The 15,630-nt window shown below is 34.6% G+C and overlaps 1 protein-coding gene across 2 annotated transcripts in view; it reads left to right on the top strand.

Annotated features, from left to right (window-relative positions):
• The window catches only part of MMP16 (matrix metallopeptidase 16), a 358,463-nt gene that overhangs the window by 192,874 nt on the left and 149,959 nt on the right, over positions 1–15,630 (top strand). For both annotated transcript variants that reach the window (XM_073999069.1, XM_005563660.5), the window contains exons 5-6: positions 9,501–9,662; positions 11,644–11,855. In XM_073999069.1, coding sequence (XP_073855170.1) covers positions 9,501–9,662; positions 11,644–11,855 — 374 coding nt within the window. The remainder of the gene's footprint in view (positions 1–9,500; positions 9,663–11,643; positions 11,856–15,630) is intronic.

Raw genomic sequence — 15,630 nt, 5'->3', positions numbered from 1 at the left:
TCAAAAAGAGCCAACCCATCTCCTTGTTATGAGCCAGCCATTATGTATAGCAGCTTTGTATCAGTGGTGTTACAGTATGTCTTCAAGCAGTTTTCTTATAGGATAAGCTCACATCAGCAAAGTGCTTGAAAAATACAGCAGAATGCATATGGGAACTACAATCTAGGTGTGTTGGTCCAAGCAAATGTATGAAACATTTTATAAACTTTTGTACAATTTCTTGCTAACTATTCATTATTCATTTAAGCACAAGATTTGCAGAGAAAAGCCGGTATAAGGTACTATGTGAAAATAATGTGAAATATTTCTATATGACATTTATATGGACAGCCTTTAAAAATTATAACCTTGAAAGTTCTAATCAAAATCCAAGTTAAGTTTTTCTGCTTTTGGAAATAATGAGAGTAAAATATGAGATGATCTTGACATGGAATTTGGTGGTTTAGGGGTTATGACCAACAGTAATATAATAATGTCATACTTGTTGTTGGTCTTAACCCCTAAGTTCAAAAAAGGATTTCAAATCATTATATCACTCACATACTTCCTTTGCTCATTTCAACTCCTGTGTTCTGTTCCCTTCAGCACTACCTTAGCCCTCATCACCACCTTAGCCCTCATCACCTAATAGCTTTGTCTACTGAAGCAGTCTCCTAACTGCTTTCTTTGCCATCAATCATTTCACTCCAATCATATTTGCATACTGAGGCCAAATTACTCTACAGCAATATCATTTCAATGTCAAACTTTCGTAGTACTCTGTTATCTCCTACATGATAATAACACTCAAACCTAGCATTCAAAACTCTCCAAAACTTGAGCCTGGTATATTTCTCAACTCTGTCACTCACATATGTTTGCATAGTAACCATATTTAACCAGTTGGTGCACTAGTTTTGGTAAAGTCAGAACTGGTATTTAGATTCCTGTTTGGGCACATAACAGCCTTTTTACTTTCTGTGATCTAGTGTACTGGAGTTTCAATTTCTTTTCATGTCATTTAGTATCTACCTCAAAAGTTTGTTGTAAGGTTTGTTGATTATAGGAATATTTGCAGTGGTAGAAGTAGTTATTGTTATTGTTACTGAAATTACCACTCTTTGTAGTAAACTATATTCTAGAAACTATTCAAAGTATTTTATATACTTGATGGTGTTTAACCTACTAACAACCCTATAATAAGTGATGTCACACCCACTTTACAAATGAAGAAATTGAATTGCAAAGAGGTTAGTAGTTTACTAAATTGTATACAGTCAATAGTTGAGTCAGGATTTTAAATACAGTTTATCTTTTATTTTTGATATATATGTAAGGTATGCAAAGTAATGATTACATATATACACACCCACATAAACACACTGGGAAGTGATTACCACAATCATGTTAGTTACCACATTGTTCACCTCACGTAGTCACCATTTCTCTTTTTTTGGTGACAAGAACACTTAAGATCTACTCTGTTAGAAAATTTCAAGTATTGGCCGGGCGCGGTGGCTCACGCCTGTAATCCCAGCACTTTGGGAGGCCGAGACGGGCGGATCACGAGGTCAGGAGATCAAGACCATCCTGGCTAACACGGTGAAACCCCGTCTCTACTAAAAAATACAAAAAACTAGCCGGGCGAGGTGGCGGGCGCCTATAGTCCCAGCTACTCGGGAGGCTGAGGCAGGAGAATGGCGTGAACCTGGGGGGCGGAGCTTGCAGTGAGCTGAGATCCGGCCACTGCACTCCAGCCTGGGCGACAGAGCGAGACTCCGTCTCAAAAAAAAAAAAAAAAAAAAGAAAGAAAATTTCAAGTATAAAATGCAGTATTGTTAGCTATAGCCATCATGTTATACGCTAGACCCCCCATAACTTATTCATCTTATAACTAAGAGTTTGTACCCCAGTATGTCTTAAAGGACTTAAGTAGTGCAAAAGTAATTCCATAATAACTTTCAGTACTTTGCTAATGCATTCATGTTTTGGGAAAGAAGTTCTGTAGTTTCTCAGATAATTTTGAGAGGATTATGAGCTCAAAAGAGCTCAGAGTTACTGAACTACTCTCAGTTCCTAAATGAAGAACAAAGGCCTTGGGTGATTTATCTTTAGAGCTCCAGGCACTCATATTTTCTGGCCCAAGTAGAAAAATCAATTATATGCTATGATAAATTGTTTATCAATAGTTCAGTAATTCTGCATATATTTCCTTGCACATAGTAGATAATTGAAAATTTTTAAAAGAGTAATTCATATAGTTGTTGCTGATCTGGAAATTGTAGCACATATTACCAGGATTGCCATACAAATAATAATTTGTATTTTTCAAATAGTAATCAAAATAATATGGCAATTCATATCAGTTCCTAAAAACTGGCTTTGCAATTTATTATGTGATTACTTTTATTTTAAAGCAGTCAGTAAAGTTGATCTCTTTTGCACTAGCTGTAGAGAGAGGCAAGTAGGCCTCCAGAATCATCCTGACCAATCAAAATGAGCTACCCATGGAAAAAGTGTTGCACAGATAAATCACAGAAAAATAAATAACATGAAACATAACTGAGAATGTTCTTAGAATCTTAACTGAGCTCAATTGGAAACAAAAAGGGCTTTGTTTTTAGCATGGTGCAATTAACTATATCCAGTCTTGCTTTTCTTCAGCAAGACTTTTATGAATTAGGTAAAGACATGTCTAATTCATTAAATACAGACATCATCTTCAAACTCTAGCCCAAAGGAATAAAAAGTATAGTTTGGCCTTGATTATTCAAATATTTTCCTAAGTTTTCTACTTTACCTGACTAACATATACATATAGGTTGTTTTAATTATATTGATTTAATATAAAGTATTTGTTTTATTAAATACTATAAATGTTTGGCACATATATTCCTGAAAATACTTTTTCTGATTTTGGAAGACCTGTTAAATGGCAATTTGTTTTCTTCATATTTTAAGTGCACAGTGTTTAACTGTGCCTTATTAGACATACTTCACACCACATCCAAACAGACAATTCTAACATTCCCGGCAATCTTCTTTAATTGCTGAATACGTATTTTGAAATATAATTTAAAAAATGAAATTCTGTGTACTATACCTATGTCTTCTAATTGTAGCAATAATGTTTTTTTTTTAATTTTGTAAAAAAAAAAAAAAAAAAAAAAAAAAAAAAAAAAACTCCAGGACTTTCAGACTTAATTAAAAGTAAGAAGCAATGAAAATGATAAAAAGCTCTTTGAGTGGCCAAATTGGACTGAGGAATTTTTGTGGACTGAATTGTGTCCATAAAAATTTTGTAGTTAAAGCCACAAAATTCATAGGTTGAAGCTTTAACCCTCTAATCCGATAGTATTTGGAGATCAGGCCTTTGAGAGATAATTTGGGGTGGATGAGGTCATGAGAATAAGGTCTAGTTAATGAGATTAGTTTACTTATAAGAAGAAACACCAATGAGCTTCCTTTTTCTCTCTGTTTACCTTTTTCTCTCTGAGTACGTACAGAGAAGCTGGGCATTGAAGAAGTCAGGAAGAGAGCCCTCACCAGAACCTGACCATGCTAGTGCCCTGAGCTCAGATTTCTAGCCTCCAGAACTATGAGAAAGTATATTTCTGTTGCTTAAGCCACGCGGTATGTGGTATTTTGTTATGGCAGCCAGGACAGACTAAAATGCTTACCAAGTTTTAAAATAGTAAGTTTATTATTAGCTCAGTGGAAAAAAGAAATACTATTATTACAGATACCTACAAAAACCTCCTATGCAGCAGCTGTGTTCTTTGAAGGTGGCTTGACAGGGTGGCCATCACCTCCTGGGATGCTCAGTAGAGCCTTGAAAAGATGTTGAGGGCTAAGGAAAAAGTGGATAAGTGCATTTTCTTAGCACACTAAGTTTTTGGTTGTGGACCTGGACTGTATGGGAGCTTACATAAGTTTCTACCACTTACTGTGTAACTTTGGTCAAGTCCCATTGCCAATGAAAGTCATAGTTTCTCAGTCTGTAGAGTGGTAATAATAATAAAACCTAATTAGTATGGAGGGGAGTACATAAACTAACACATTAAGCACCTAGTACTCTACTGGGCACATATGACTATTAACTGATACTTCATTCTGTCACTTGCGTATTATAAAAACTATTTTTTTTAATTCCACAAGCGTTGGGGCATAATAATAATCTTGTGTACATCAAAAGACTTCAAAGGTCCGAGTGTATATAAAAATAAGTTAGGTTTGCCCTCAAATAAATCTCAATAAAATTTATCTGACACACATGTAAATGCTACTCGTAAGTGCATTGCAAGAAATTTACTCATCAATGGTAAGTAACTAATAACTGATTGCAATAATAAACATTTTTTCATACTCAAACTATGTCTGACTCAATTGGGGGAAAGCATTTAGAGAAAGGACTGAGGGATGGTTCTAGAGTTTTGAGGCACTAGGGGAGCAGCCCAGTCTAGGTGGAATGCTGAAGGCAGGGATGTTGGGCAGGGAAAAGGCAAGAGAGAACACTCTGAGAGACTGCAGGCTCCATGGAAGAGTAGTTGTGTCAGAAAGAGATGCGTGAAAATCCACCTAAGATCGGCTTCTCTCAGCTTCTGTATTGCAAAGCTGTGACATAAGTCTTTTTAGGTGACCTGTGCCCCCAGGAAGTAAATACCAACGCTGCCTTTTATGGAGTGGCTGACTGAGCAAGTTCCATAGCCTCTGAGAGCTTTACTGGTAAAGCAGGAGTAATAAAGTTTAGGTCATGACATTTCAGTAACAAGTTCAGTGACATTTATAGTTCATAGTAGATGTTCAATAAATAGTATTTCTTTTATGTTATTTTTTCAGACCCATGTATCAGAGTTCTCTGGCTCTCTGGCAGGAAACACGTTTTCCTGACCACCAAGAGAGTAGCCCTCTTTTCAGTGAAATGCAAAGAGAGTCATAGCATAGGTACAACAAATAATAAAACCTAATTATCAAGTTTTCCAGACTTGAAAAAACACAGGAGACAAGGAAATAGATGATACTTCTACCTCTGGAAATTTTCAATCACAGACGTTCCTTCAGACCAAGAGTTATGCCAAGCCTTTTGGGTTTTGTAGAGGGGGTTAAAATAGACAATATTTTAATCCCTTGTTTATTTCAGAAGTGCTATACAAACACTCACATGCTTCAAAGCAGCTTCCTTTCTACTGTATTTTTCAGTTTTTTCTTAGAATCACCTTTTAATCCTAACCAAATGGAGAGAAGATAGAGTGCTAAAATACCCCATAGCATTTATCTATTGCTACACAAAAAATTACCCCAAAATCCAGCAACTTAAAACAACAATTCATTATCTCACATGGTTCTGAAGGTTAGAAATCCAGGAGCAGCTTAGCCAGGTGGTTCTGGCTAGGGTTATTTCATGGATACCCATGTTGGCTGGGGCTGCACTCATATGAAGGGGTTGGAAAATTCACTTCCAAGCTAACTCACATGGTTGTAGAGGAGGCAGGGGTGAGGGGAGGAGGGGAGAGAGAGAGAGAGATAAGATGGAAGTCATGGATGTATTGTATGACCTCACCTTGGAAGTCAAATACCATCACTTCTGCCTTATTTTGCTGTGGCAAACTGATAAAATGCTGATGGACAATGTGAGTGTGAGATCAGGAGGTGAGGATCACTGTTGTCATCTCAGAGGCTGGCTCCCAAATATTTCTTTAGCTTCTCAACTAGGGAAACCAACTGTACGCATATTCTGATAGGACTGCAGGTTGAGAAGACCCATTCCATCCTATCCATCCACTAAGCACTGGAGAAATTTCTACTAATCACAGGTTTGGTGATGATTTCTGATTTTTATTTCTAGATATGGACTGTAACATTTTAAGTATTTATATATATTTAAAATTAGAAATATGTTCAAATTTATTCCGTCAGTCTTTTAACCTACAGGTGAATATTAAGAGCATCAGAATTTTTCAGGGCAATTATGGTATGTGCTACAATCAAGTTATATATAAAAGACTAGGTATACACAGATGTAGAGGGACTGAATTGACCTGGGAATTTGGAGAAGGCTTCACAGAGGAGATGACTTTGATTTTTGTTTTAAAATATTAACAAGATCTTCCACAATTGACAGAGTCAAGCTAGAAGATATATATTAGGGGAAAAAATGCTGAGTTTCAACAAGTTTTAGAAGACAGAATGCAAAGATAAACTTTGCAAAGCTCCAACACTAGGGGAAACTGTAATTCATTGAAACACATATTTGATAAAAGTGTAAGCAAGGCAAAATATACCAAAATACATTTAACAAAAATGTAAGCAGTGCAATGACAAATTCAGAACTCGGGGTAGTGATATGACCTCTGGAAGGAATGGAGGAGCCAAAGTTTTGGGATCACAAAATCATCAGAGAGAGAGATTAAGTGATGCTGGTGATATCCAAATATTTTAGTAGGATTATAAATGTTCCATAACAATTTGTATGTATAAAATATTACATGATCTTTTTTTAACATTCAGGATATGTCAGCAGGGAAGACAGTATCTGAAAATGCATGGAAGGGTAAAGGACCTTGGAATAATATATAGACATAATTATGACAAAGAAATGACAAATAATTAATTATCCTTCATAATATACAGTTTAGTATTCTAACATTGTATTGGAGTATACAAAGGAAAGGAGATTTTAGATACAATTGAAAGCAACAAACTCAAAACTCAAAATCTTGCAAAAGAAGCAAGTACTATTTCTGTATTAAGAACCAAGAGACTGATTTCTCCTTTGTTGCCTGCTTGGTGATAAAATCAAGGCATATTACAATTAAGGATTTCAAATAATGTGAATTAATGATAAGTTACAGCAGCAGTTATTATTTTCATCATTTGGAAAGAGGTCCGGTGCATTTTAATTGTCTGAAGCTCATCATGTGCCAACAACTTTTGTTCCTAGTGGAATTCAAATTACAGGGCAGTACTTTATTGAACAACTTACCCTTTTAAACTATTGTGAAGCTGCAAGCAAGGTTTAATTACATTATTGCCAATCATCTGAAGAATGGTAATTACTTGGAGCCCTTGGCCAATGTTTCTGATTAAAAGTAGTGTAGAGTACTCCACAGGTCATAAGTTCATATCCTGGTTCTATTAATTTTCTTCTAAACCTTACTTTATTCCTGAGACAAGGAATGACTCCACCCTTGGAAATGATGTTAAGGAAAAATATGAATGATCTGAAGAGAACAGATACATGAAACAGAATGACTTTGGCTGTTATGACCTGTTTGCTATTATGTCTGTGTTGTTTTTGTCTTTTTGTATTCCTCTTTCTAGCCAAAAAGGGAAAAAAAAAAAATCTGAGACCAAGAGACTCTTTTCTTGTGAGAGGTTTGAAGTACCTTTAATAATCAACTGGGTTCCTAGCCAAAATTTTAGTTTTGACTGAAAGCAATGTTTATCTTCTTAAGAGTAAGACTGACTTCCTATGTGTTTAGGAACAGAGCAGGGTCTGTTTTTTCTAGTGAAGGGGACCTGATATGCAAGGAGGAGAGGATGGAGGTTGGATTTTTTTTTTATATAATCCCTGTAAGTCCACGTCGGGACTTTCTTACCAAGAAGTTGCATCAGTTTTGCTAAAAGAAGGTCAAGAGTATCTGAAGCTATTTTCTGAGTCAGCACTGTCTTCTGACTGAGTTCAGGTGTGACTAGCTGTTCATGGTGAACTTGAATGACAGTTCGTGAGTTTTCTGCTGTTCGTTCGACTGCCTGGGCTTCTTTTGTTCCTTTGTCTGCTTGATAGATCTTTGTTTTGCCATTCAGTCTGCTGTTGGTGAAAATATCCTTTCACTTAGCCCATTGATAGCATGCTCCAGCCAAAATTGACTCATGTTTTCTGGGTGTGGCCATGCTCCGAAGCTATCCTTCTTCCCCTTAACATGTTATTTAGGGTAGCAATAGGCCACGTGGTTATCAGATTCATATTTTAACTAAGGTGTCTCTGATTCGAAATTACAAAGGTGTTCATTGTAGCATTGGGGTTAGATGTTCCATATCTAAAAATGAGTATAACTTCTTTTCTTTCCAATCATCCTCTCACCTGTGAGTGCCCCCAAGACACAATCCTTAGTAGTCTTCTCCCTAAATTACATACTTCCAAATACCGTCATAGTTATGCAACTCTTCATGAATAACTTCCTCCTTCCTTCTGTTTTCCTTTTTTTCTTCCTCCTGTGACTACGATGTTCCCTAGACAACCCCCAATAACCATGCTCTATTAGTATTTTTACTCAGGTAGACCACAGGAAGTACTGTCAATGGCTCATTTTTGGTATGCTAATGTCATATGAAGAGTCAATCTTATGATCTCTGTGACAGACTACTCCAGAGTGGAAAAAATGTTGGTTATTCGCCTGGCTTTTGGGTTCAAAAAATAGTCTTCTGAAGGCAATTATCATAGTACATTATAAAAATGGTTGGAAAGAAGTTTTCATGGAAATAATGCTGGTTGAAATTATTAAATATTTGCATTCATGGCAAGTATTCATGTGAAATATTAGCCTTCATGTTCAATCACATTAAACTTTTCACTTAGAAGCATAACCCTTAGAAATGTAACAGCACCAACTATTTGATACATCATGTTGCCCAACTAAATGTTTAGCATTAAATATATAGATGTAGGACCACCTTTTTCTCCCGTAATGCGTATGGTTATGATGATCCAGAGTGAGCAAAATGTAGAAGTCATCAACAGGGGGTTGAATGCGTAAAATCACACCAAATATCTCTGCAGAGTTTTTACTCCATAGACTTTACTGTACAAGTTTACCACAGGTGGAAATTTTCAATGATGAACAGCAGCTCTTAAGATAAATGTATTTGGTTCAGATTATGTATGAAAAGATTAGAATTGGTATTTATAGAGCTAGGACTAGCATTCTAGTTAGTATGACTAATAGCCTATAGATTTTATTTCACATTATTAGGTTTCTATATTCTATGCTAGCAAAAAATTAAAGCTTTAGTCTAGGAGTCAGAATATCTTAAGTCCCAATCTTAGCTCTTTGCTGTTCCTGACAAGACTTGTCACCTTCATGCCTTAATTTACTCATTGGTGTAAAAGTAAGGAAGGTATCTGCCCTATATTTTTTACTAAGTTGTTAGAATTATATTATATGTGAGGCATATTAAAGTAAGATGTTTCACATTATGTGTTTCATAATTAGAAGAGTATTTTGACAGCAGTAGTATCAGTTTCCAATGCTGCTGTTCTTCAACTTTTATTCTTTTTTCTTCCCTTTTGGATTCTAAATATCTGTGACTTTATCACGACCACCTCCTCCCTTGACCCTTTTTTGAACAAAGGATATTGGATTTTTGCCAGTAGGAAAACCAATGATGAAACCATACTAATAGTTGAAGGAAAGAGTTCCTCCTATTTTTCTTGGGTAAAATGTTGATAATACCAAATTGTCCTTTTCAATTCTGTATTTGGATATTAGTTACAATAACTTATTTTCTTCTTGTTCACACAGGAAATGACTTATTTCTTGTGGCAGTTCATGAACTGGGACATGCTCTGGGATTGGAGCATTCCAATGACCCCACTGCCATCATGGCTCCATTTTACCAGTACATGGAAACAGACAACTTCAAACTACCTAATGATGATTTGCAGGGCATCCAGAAGATATATGGTAGGTTACTACTTTTTCCATTCGCTTAATCCTATAGTGAAGTCCAGAAATTCTGCTGTGTTTTCTTCTTTGAGATAGATGCTCTAAGAATAAACAGATAACTACAGAAAAAGTATGTAGCTGGCCTACTGGCAAAACTATTCTATCAATTGAATTCTGTTGGCAAAGGTCCCAGATATCTTAATGTATAGATTATGGGAACATGTTAAGCACTGATGAAATTTTCTTACTGAGTTTGGTTGGAAAACCTGCAGTTACAGCAAAGTTCTAATAAACTTTAATTTTTAAAATTCAGGAAAAAATATGTAATAAGTGAATGTAACAAAAAAAAAACGGAAAAATATGAGACTTTCGTATATAAAATGCTGAGACTTTTCTACAAACTGATAGATTGACTCACAGTTTGTGAGAGTTGATGTTAGGTATTTCCTAGACAAAACACTTTTGAAGGTCCACAAAATACCCTTATATGATAGATACAAGAAATTGACCCCAAAGTCACGTAATGATTTATTGACCTAGAGTAAGAGTTAACAAACAAAGGAGTGAAATTAACAAGTGGTGAAGTTTATCAATACAGAATACAAAACAAATTTTTAGTATAGTAGTGTCATTTTTATTCACTCAATGAATGCAAATTAAGAGAAAAGAGAAAAGACTATTATGCATATTTACTATAATCCTAACTTCCTCATACAACCATTGACCTTTATAAAGACATTTATTTCACACATAGTAGCAAAGAACTTAACATTTATAATTAACATATAGCAAATATGCTTTACTAAATTAATGAAGTGAAGCTTTTGTTTTTACAATACAAAGACAAACGTGTGCTATCTGTATGTTAATATCCAGTATCCAAAAGATGTCTTTTGCATTTTTAAGCAGCATAGTTTAAGTTCACTAATTCGTTTTGCATTCATTTATTTTCTTTTAATTTTAATAACTCAGTGGTAAGTATTCTCTCAGGGTTAAAATAGATTTGTGAAAAAAAAAGGTCAATTTTTGCGCTGCTCTTTAGTTTTCTGGGATACCAAGAAGAGAGAAATGTCTGACTCAGTGCTAAATATCTCTTTTGTTGAATTGAGCTATCCTATGTCTAAGTGTGTGTCATCAGAAATTCTTCTTAAGTGGTTCACTGAAAGAATTCTCTTTCTCATGACCTCATGAATTAGTAGTCTAGACTGAAGGTCTGCAAAAGAATATTCTTCCCATACCTAAATATTAAGTGCAAACAGCTTTACATCTTTTTTAAAAAACATGAATCTCTTGAGAATGATGCTTAACATCTGTACCAAATTACATGTGTAAACTTTGTCTTGATTTAGAAGCCCTTTTGAGAAATACTTCTTCACATTAATATTTTACTGGTGGTGTTTTAATCAATCGGTATTTTAGATTCACTACTTAAAGGAAACACTCTTCCAGCAATTTGTCAAAATATTTCATTAGAAGAAAACAGTGAAAATCAATAAAAGAGTATAAAATAGTTTTGACACATTGGATAGAATAAACTTTGCTTAATGTTTATCTTTTGGAAATATTTTCATAGAATCATTATCTATTGAAATCTAGGATTAACTTTGTTGGAGCTTACTTACATGGCTCCAGTATTCCTTTTCATTTATTTATTATTTATATACCACCTGCTTCCAAAAAAGTTCTGAAGGCAGCTTTCCCAAAAATAACTGTGGTGAAGCTATGAAAAATATTATTAAAAATTAACAAAGTATACCTAGCTACCTGGATCCAGAATCTAGCATGATAAGGATAGTTTCAGATAGACTTGGCAATGCTTTTTGGGGGTAAGATATTTTGTCTTTTGTTTTTTTTTTTTTTCAGAAAATATACGATCTTAAAGACCTCTTAGTTCACTTAGTCTGTGCCCTCTGCTGATAAGTGATTGTTCTCTGTAGCATATTTTCCAGCTCTATTCCAGTTTTAAGTGAGCCAAGCACTGTCCTCATATTTTCAAAAGGTCCACCTGACAAGATTCCTCCACCTACAAGACCTCTACCGACAGTGCCCCCTCACCGCTCTATTCCTCCGGCTGACCCAAGGAAGAATGACAGGCCAAAACCTCCTAGGCCTCCCACCGGCAGACCCTCCTATCCTGGAGCCAAACCCAACATCTGTGATGGGAACTTTAACACTCTAGCTATTCTTCGCCGTGAGATGTTTGTTTTCAAGGTAGGAGACCGTGATTTTTTTTTTTTTTTTTTTAACAGTAGATCAAGTGTCTAGTGTTGCTTTAGAAAACAAGTTCTCATTCATTCTAACACTACTTTCCCAGCACTCTCACAGTTAGAAAGTTCAAAAAAAACATTTTAAAAAATAAATGCACAAATGGGCTTAAATGTCTAGCAGAAGATTGCTGTAACATTCTATTTTGGGAATGCATTTATGTCAGCAGAAGCTAAAATGCCTAAAATGTGAGGGTAAAAAAAATGCTGCATGTTATGAAGAGATAAAATAGCATAATTTGAATCATGAATAGGAACTAATAGGGATGATTTGCTTGGGAGCTTAGCCACTTCCAGGCATACTGCAGCTATTGTATCTTTGGTTTACATATCTTTATGAGATCCCTGTAATTTCATTTGACCATTACAGCATTGTTTTTCAGGAAGAGCATTGATCATTTTGTTTGGGGTCCACGGGTAGCCATTTGAGTTAAATCTCCTCTATGAGGCTATCATTTTGACTTTACATATATATGTTATTGTTTTGATATTGTTAGGCAATTGTATGTAACTAATTTATATAATTTTTTTAAAGGCTACAAGCTGAAACTAATTTTACATTTGCAAAAATACTTTTAATGTTGGGGTCTCAGAAAACAACACTAATAAACAGTATATCAAAAGTAAATTATATAATATTGGAAGGTGAATATAATACTGAAAAATACTTTCCCCCCCTGGTATTTGTAAGACACTCTTAAAGACTAAGAAAGTAAGTTTGGATGTTGGTAGTAGAGTATTAAAAGAATCACGTTTTGCCAATATTATTTATTTTAAAATAAAACAATGTGCTCTCAGTTTTGGTGGACATAAATCAATAAATAATCATATGCTCTTCTACTTATATGCTGCCTATGTAATTTTCTGTCTACCAGAAGCTATCATTTAAAAATACAGATTTCATATAATTTTAACTTGATAAAATGCTCTATTTTCTTTGTTGAAAAATAATATCTGGATTTGATATAATATGCATAAAAGCATCATGCTTTCCAGGAAAAAATCAATGTGTTTCTTCAAGCACATGAATAAATTTTTGAACTCTATAAATGCCCTGTAATACTTTATTTGATATCGCCATTCTATTTCAAGTAGTTTAATAAATTTAGATTCAAAGAGTAAAGAAAATCTTACTTTTGTTGCTCATTGTGTTACTCTGTGTTACTCATATTGTTAGTCATTGTGGCTAAGCCCACAGCAACTAGTTGAAATGAACACAAAGTGCAATCTTGTTTATTCCACAAGACACCTGATGAAAACTGAAGGGTTGGCAGAATTTCAACATTGCAGGCTTTATACCTTGATATCATAATAATAACACTAATGCATCAACCTTATCTGAGAATATGATGTGAAATTGACTCTGGGTACATTATTTTTTCATTATTCCTGTCTATCTTAAGTAGGTTGCTGATGTCAGAGGAGACTGGTGTCTTCATATCTAGTGATCGCTTTCAACAGCCTCTTTGCTCTGCACATTGTAAAAGTTTAGTAAGTGCGGTTGACTAACAAAATAAAGTCCTGTGATCACTGGTTCCTGAAATCAGGAACTGATAAAAAATGCATGGATCAGACTCTCAAGTAGAAATGCAATAGCTGCTACTTTCAATATCAAAACAGGTATATAAAAAATGTAAGTAAGGCATGCTTCCCTAAACTCTGAGGTTATATTGGATTCCTTTATCAAAATCCCTGACAGGACAGAGTTTCTAAAATCTTCCCTATTTTCATTTTCTTACTAATTCCAAGAATTATTGCTTTCTTTCTAAGAATAATTTCTCTGGAAGATAACATCTTCTAATAGGCATTTTTTTCTTTGTAATATCCATTTGCTTAGTGAATGTTTTGTCACATAATTTCATACTTTTTGTTTTTATCTCATCTTTGATAGAATGTGTCTGTGTGCCCAGTATACTTTCCTAGGCATCAAGAATGTGTGAATAGAAACTAGCATCCCTGTCTTTGCAGAGCTCATTTTTCAGGAATGAAGACAAACTTGAACATTAATACTTTTAATACATAAGAGTAAAAGTAATGACACTGAAACAAAGAGAAAGTACTGAAGTCTAATCAAACAAGAAATTTTACTGAGATTGGAATTTTAATGAATTTTGAGACAAATTTTCTAGGCACCTTAAAGAAGTGGGTGGTGCAGCAATAGGTTTGTGAATGGAGGGAGAAAAAAACAGACATGTTACTATCTAGTATAAAGTGATAATCTTTTAATTCAGACATATGCAACATTGGATAGATGTAAAGAAAGCATGATTGCATGATATCTGACTCTTAGTTAATAGTTGTCATAGATTCGGTAACCATTATGTGTCTCTGACCTCATAAAAACACTGCAAGATAGATAACATTCTGTTTTACAAATTTAAAAAACTGAAAATCAGAAAAGTGTTGTTCAAACACTTCTAAGAGGTAGTCAATAGCTGAACACAGGTCTACGTGATTCTAAAATCTATGTTTTCCCCACTAAACTTTTTGCTTTGTTACCTGAAATAATTGAGAAAAGTTTCAAAAGAAAAGTAGACTTTCAACTATATTTTGAAATCGTAAGTATTCAAGAAATATTTATTGCCTTCATACTGTACGGTAGATGTTATTTTAGGCACTGGCTATGTAGCAGTGAACAAAATAGGCTACACTTGGGTTTCTTGCAAATTGCATTCTAGTCTTCAAGGTGGACACGTGGGTGAGAGGCTTCACACAGATGTTCCACTTGTGAATGTCACAGAAGGATGTGAGAATGCTTACATATGACAGAGCCTGGAATTCTGTTTTTCAATGCCAATGACAGCTGATTGGTCTCCTAATTTCTCCTCTATACTTACTTAGTCTAGACTGCCTTTACTTCTAAATTAATGTCGTTACCCCATATCTGATCTTTCTCCCATTTCAACATTTCTTCAATGTATACATCATTATTTTTCATATTTTGCTTCTTATTGACTGTCTCTTCAAGTATTTTGAGTATTGCTCATTGTTTGATCTCACTCTTATTAATATGTTGATTTTCTACTTTTGTTTATTACAGACTCTACACAATTTAGAAGTGTCTTCATCTCCTCAACCCTTACCCATCAACACTTATTTTCTCCTAAATTTTAATGTCTGGGGATAGCTTCTTGAGTCTCTGCCTGTCCAAATGTTCCATCCTCAGCATCTTCTGATGTCCCATCTTCTCTGATTGATTCTCTCTAGTGATTTTTATATTCTCTATATTCATTCAATTAGCATGTTATTTATTTCTGTCTTCTCTAATTATTTCTTACTGAAATGTGTTCCTCAACAAGATTTTTACTTCTCCAGAGCGGAGATCGGTTCACGTGACCTTCATAGAGCTCAGTGCTAATGAATAGGGATGTCATTGTAAGAATTGCATAATCAAACGGTGGCAAATATTATTTTTATACTATGATAGTCAGGCTAAATGAAATCCTTGAAGCATTTTATTTTGGTAAGTTGTTATTCCTTGGCCAAAGATTTCAATGAGTATTATTTATATAAATTCTATATGTGTGATTTTTCAGCCAAAAATAAGAAAATCTAGATATAAGCAAAAGGTAATATCATCAGATAATTTTGTTTTCTTGTAAGAAAGAAGCCTTTCTTTATAGTAGAACTTTCAGCATAATGCTTTTTGGTGGTGAGCTTCTTCTCAGAGAATCTGATTGACATTGCACTTTCCAGGCATCCATTTATTTAAAGTGAGTTCA

This window comes from Macaca fascicularis, chromosome 8, assembly GCF_037993035.2.
Source record: "Macaca fascicularis isolate 582-1 chromosome 8, T2T-MFA8v1.1".
In the NCBI taxonomy this organism is placed as follows: Eukaryota; Metazoa; Chordata; class Mammalia; order Primates; family Cercopithecidae; genus Macaca; species Macaca fascicularis.
This window is presented reverse-complemented; position numbering and strand designations above follow the sequence as displayed.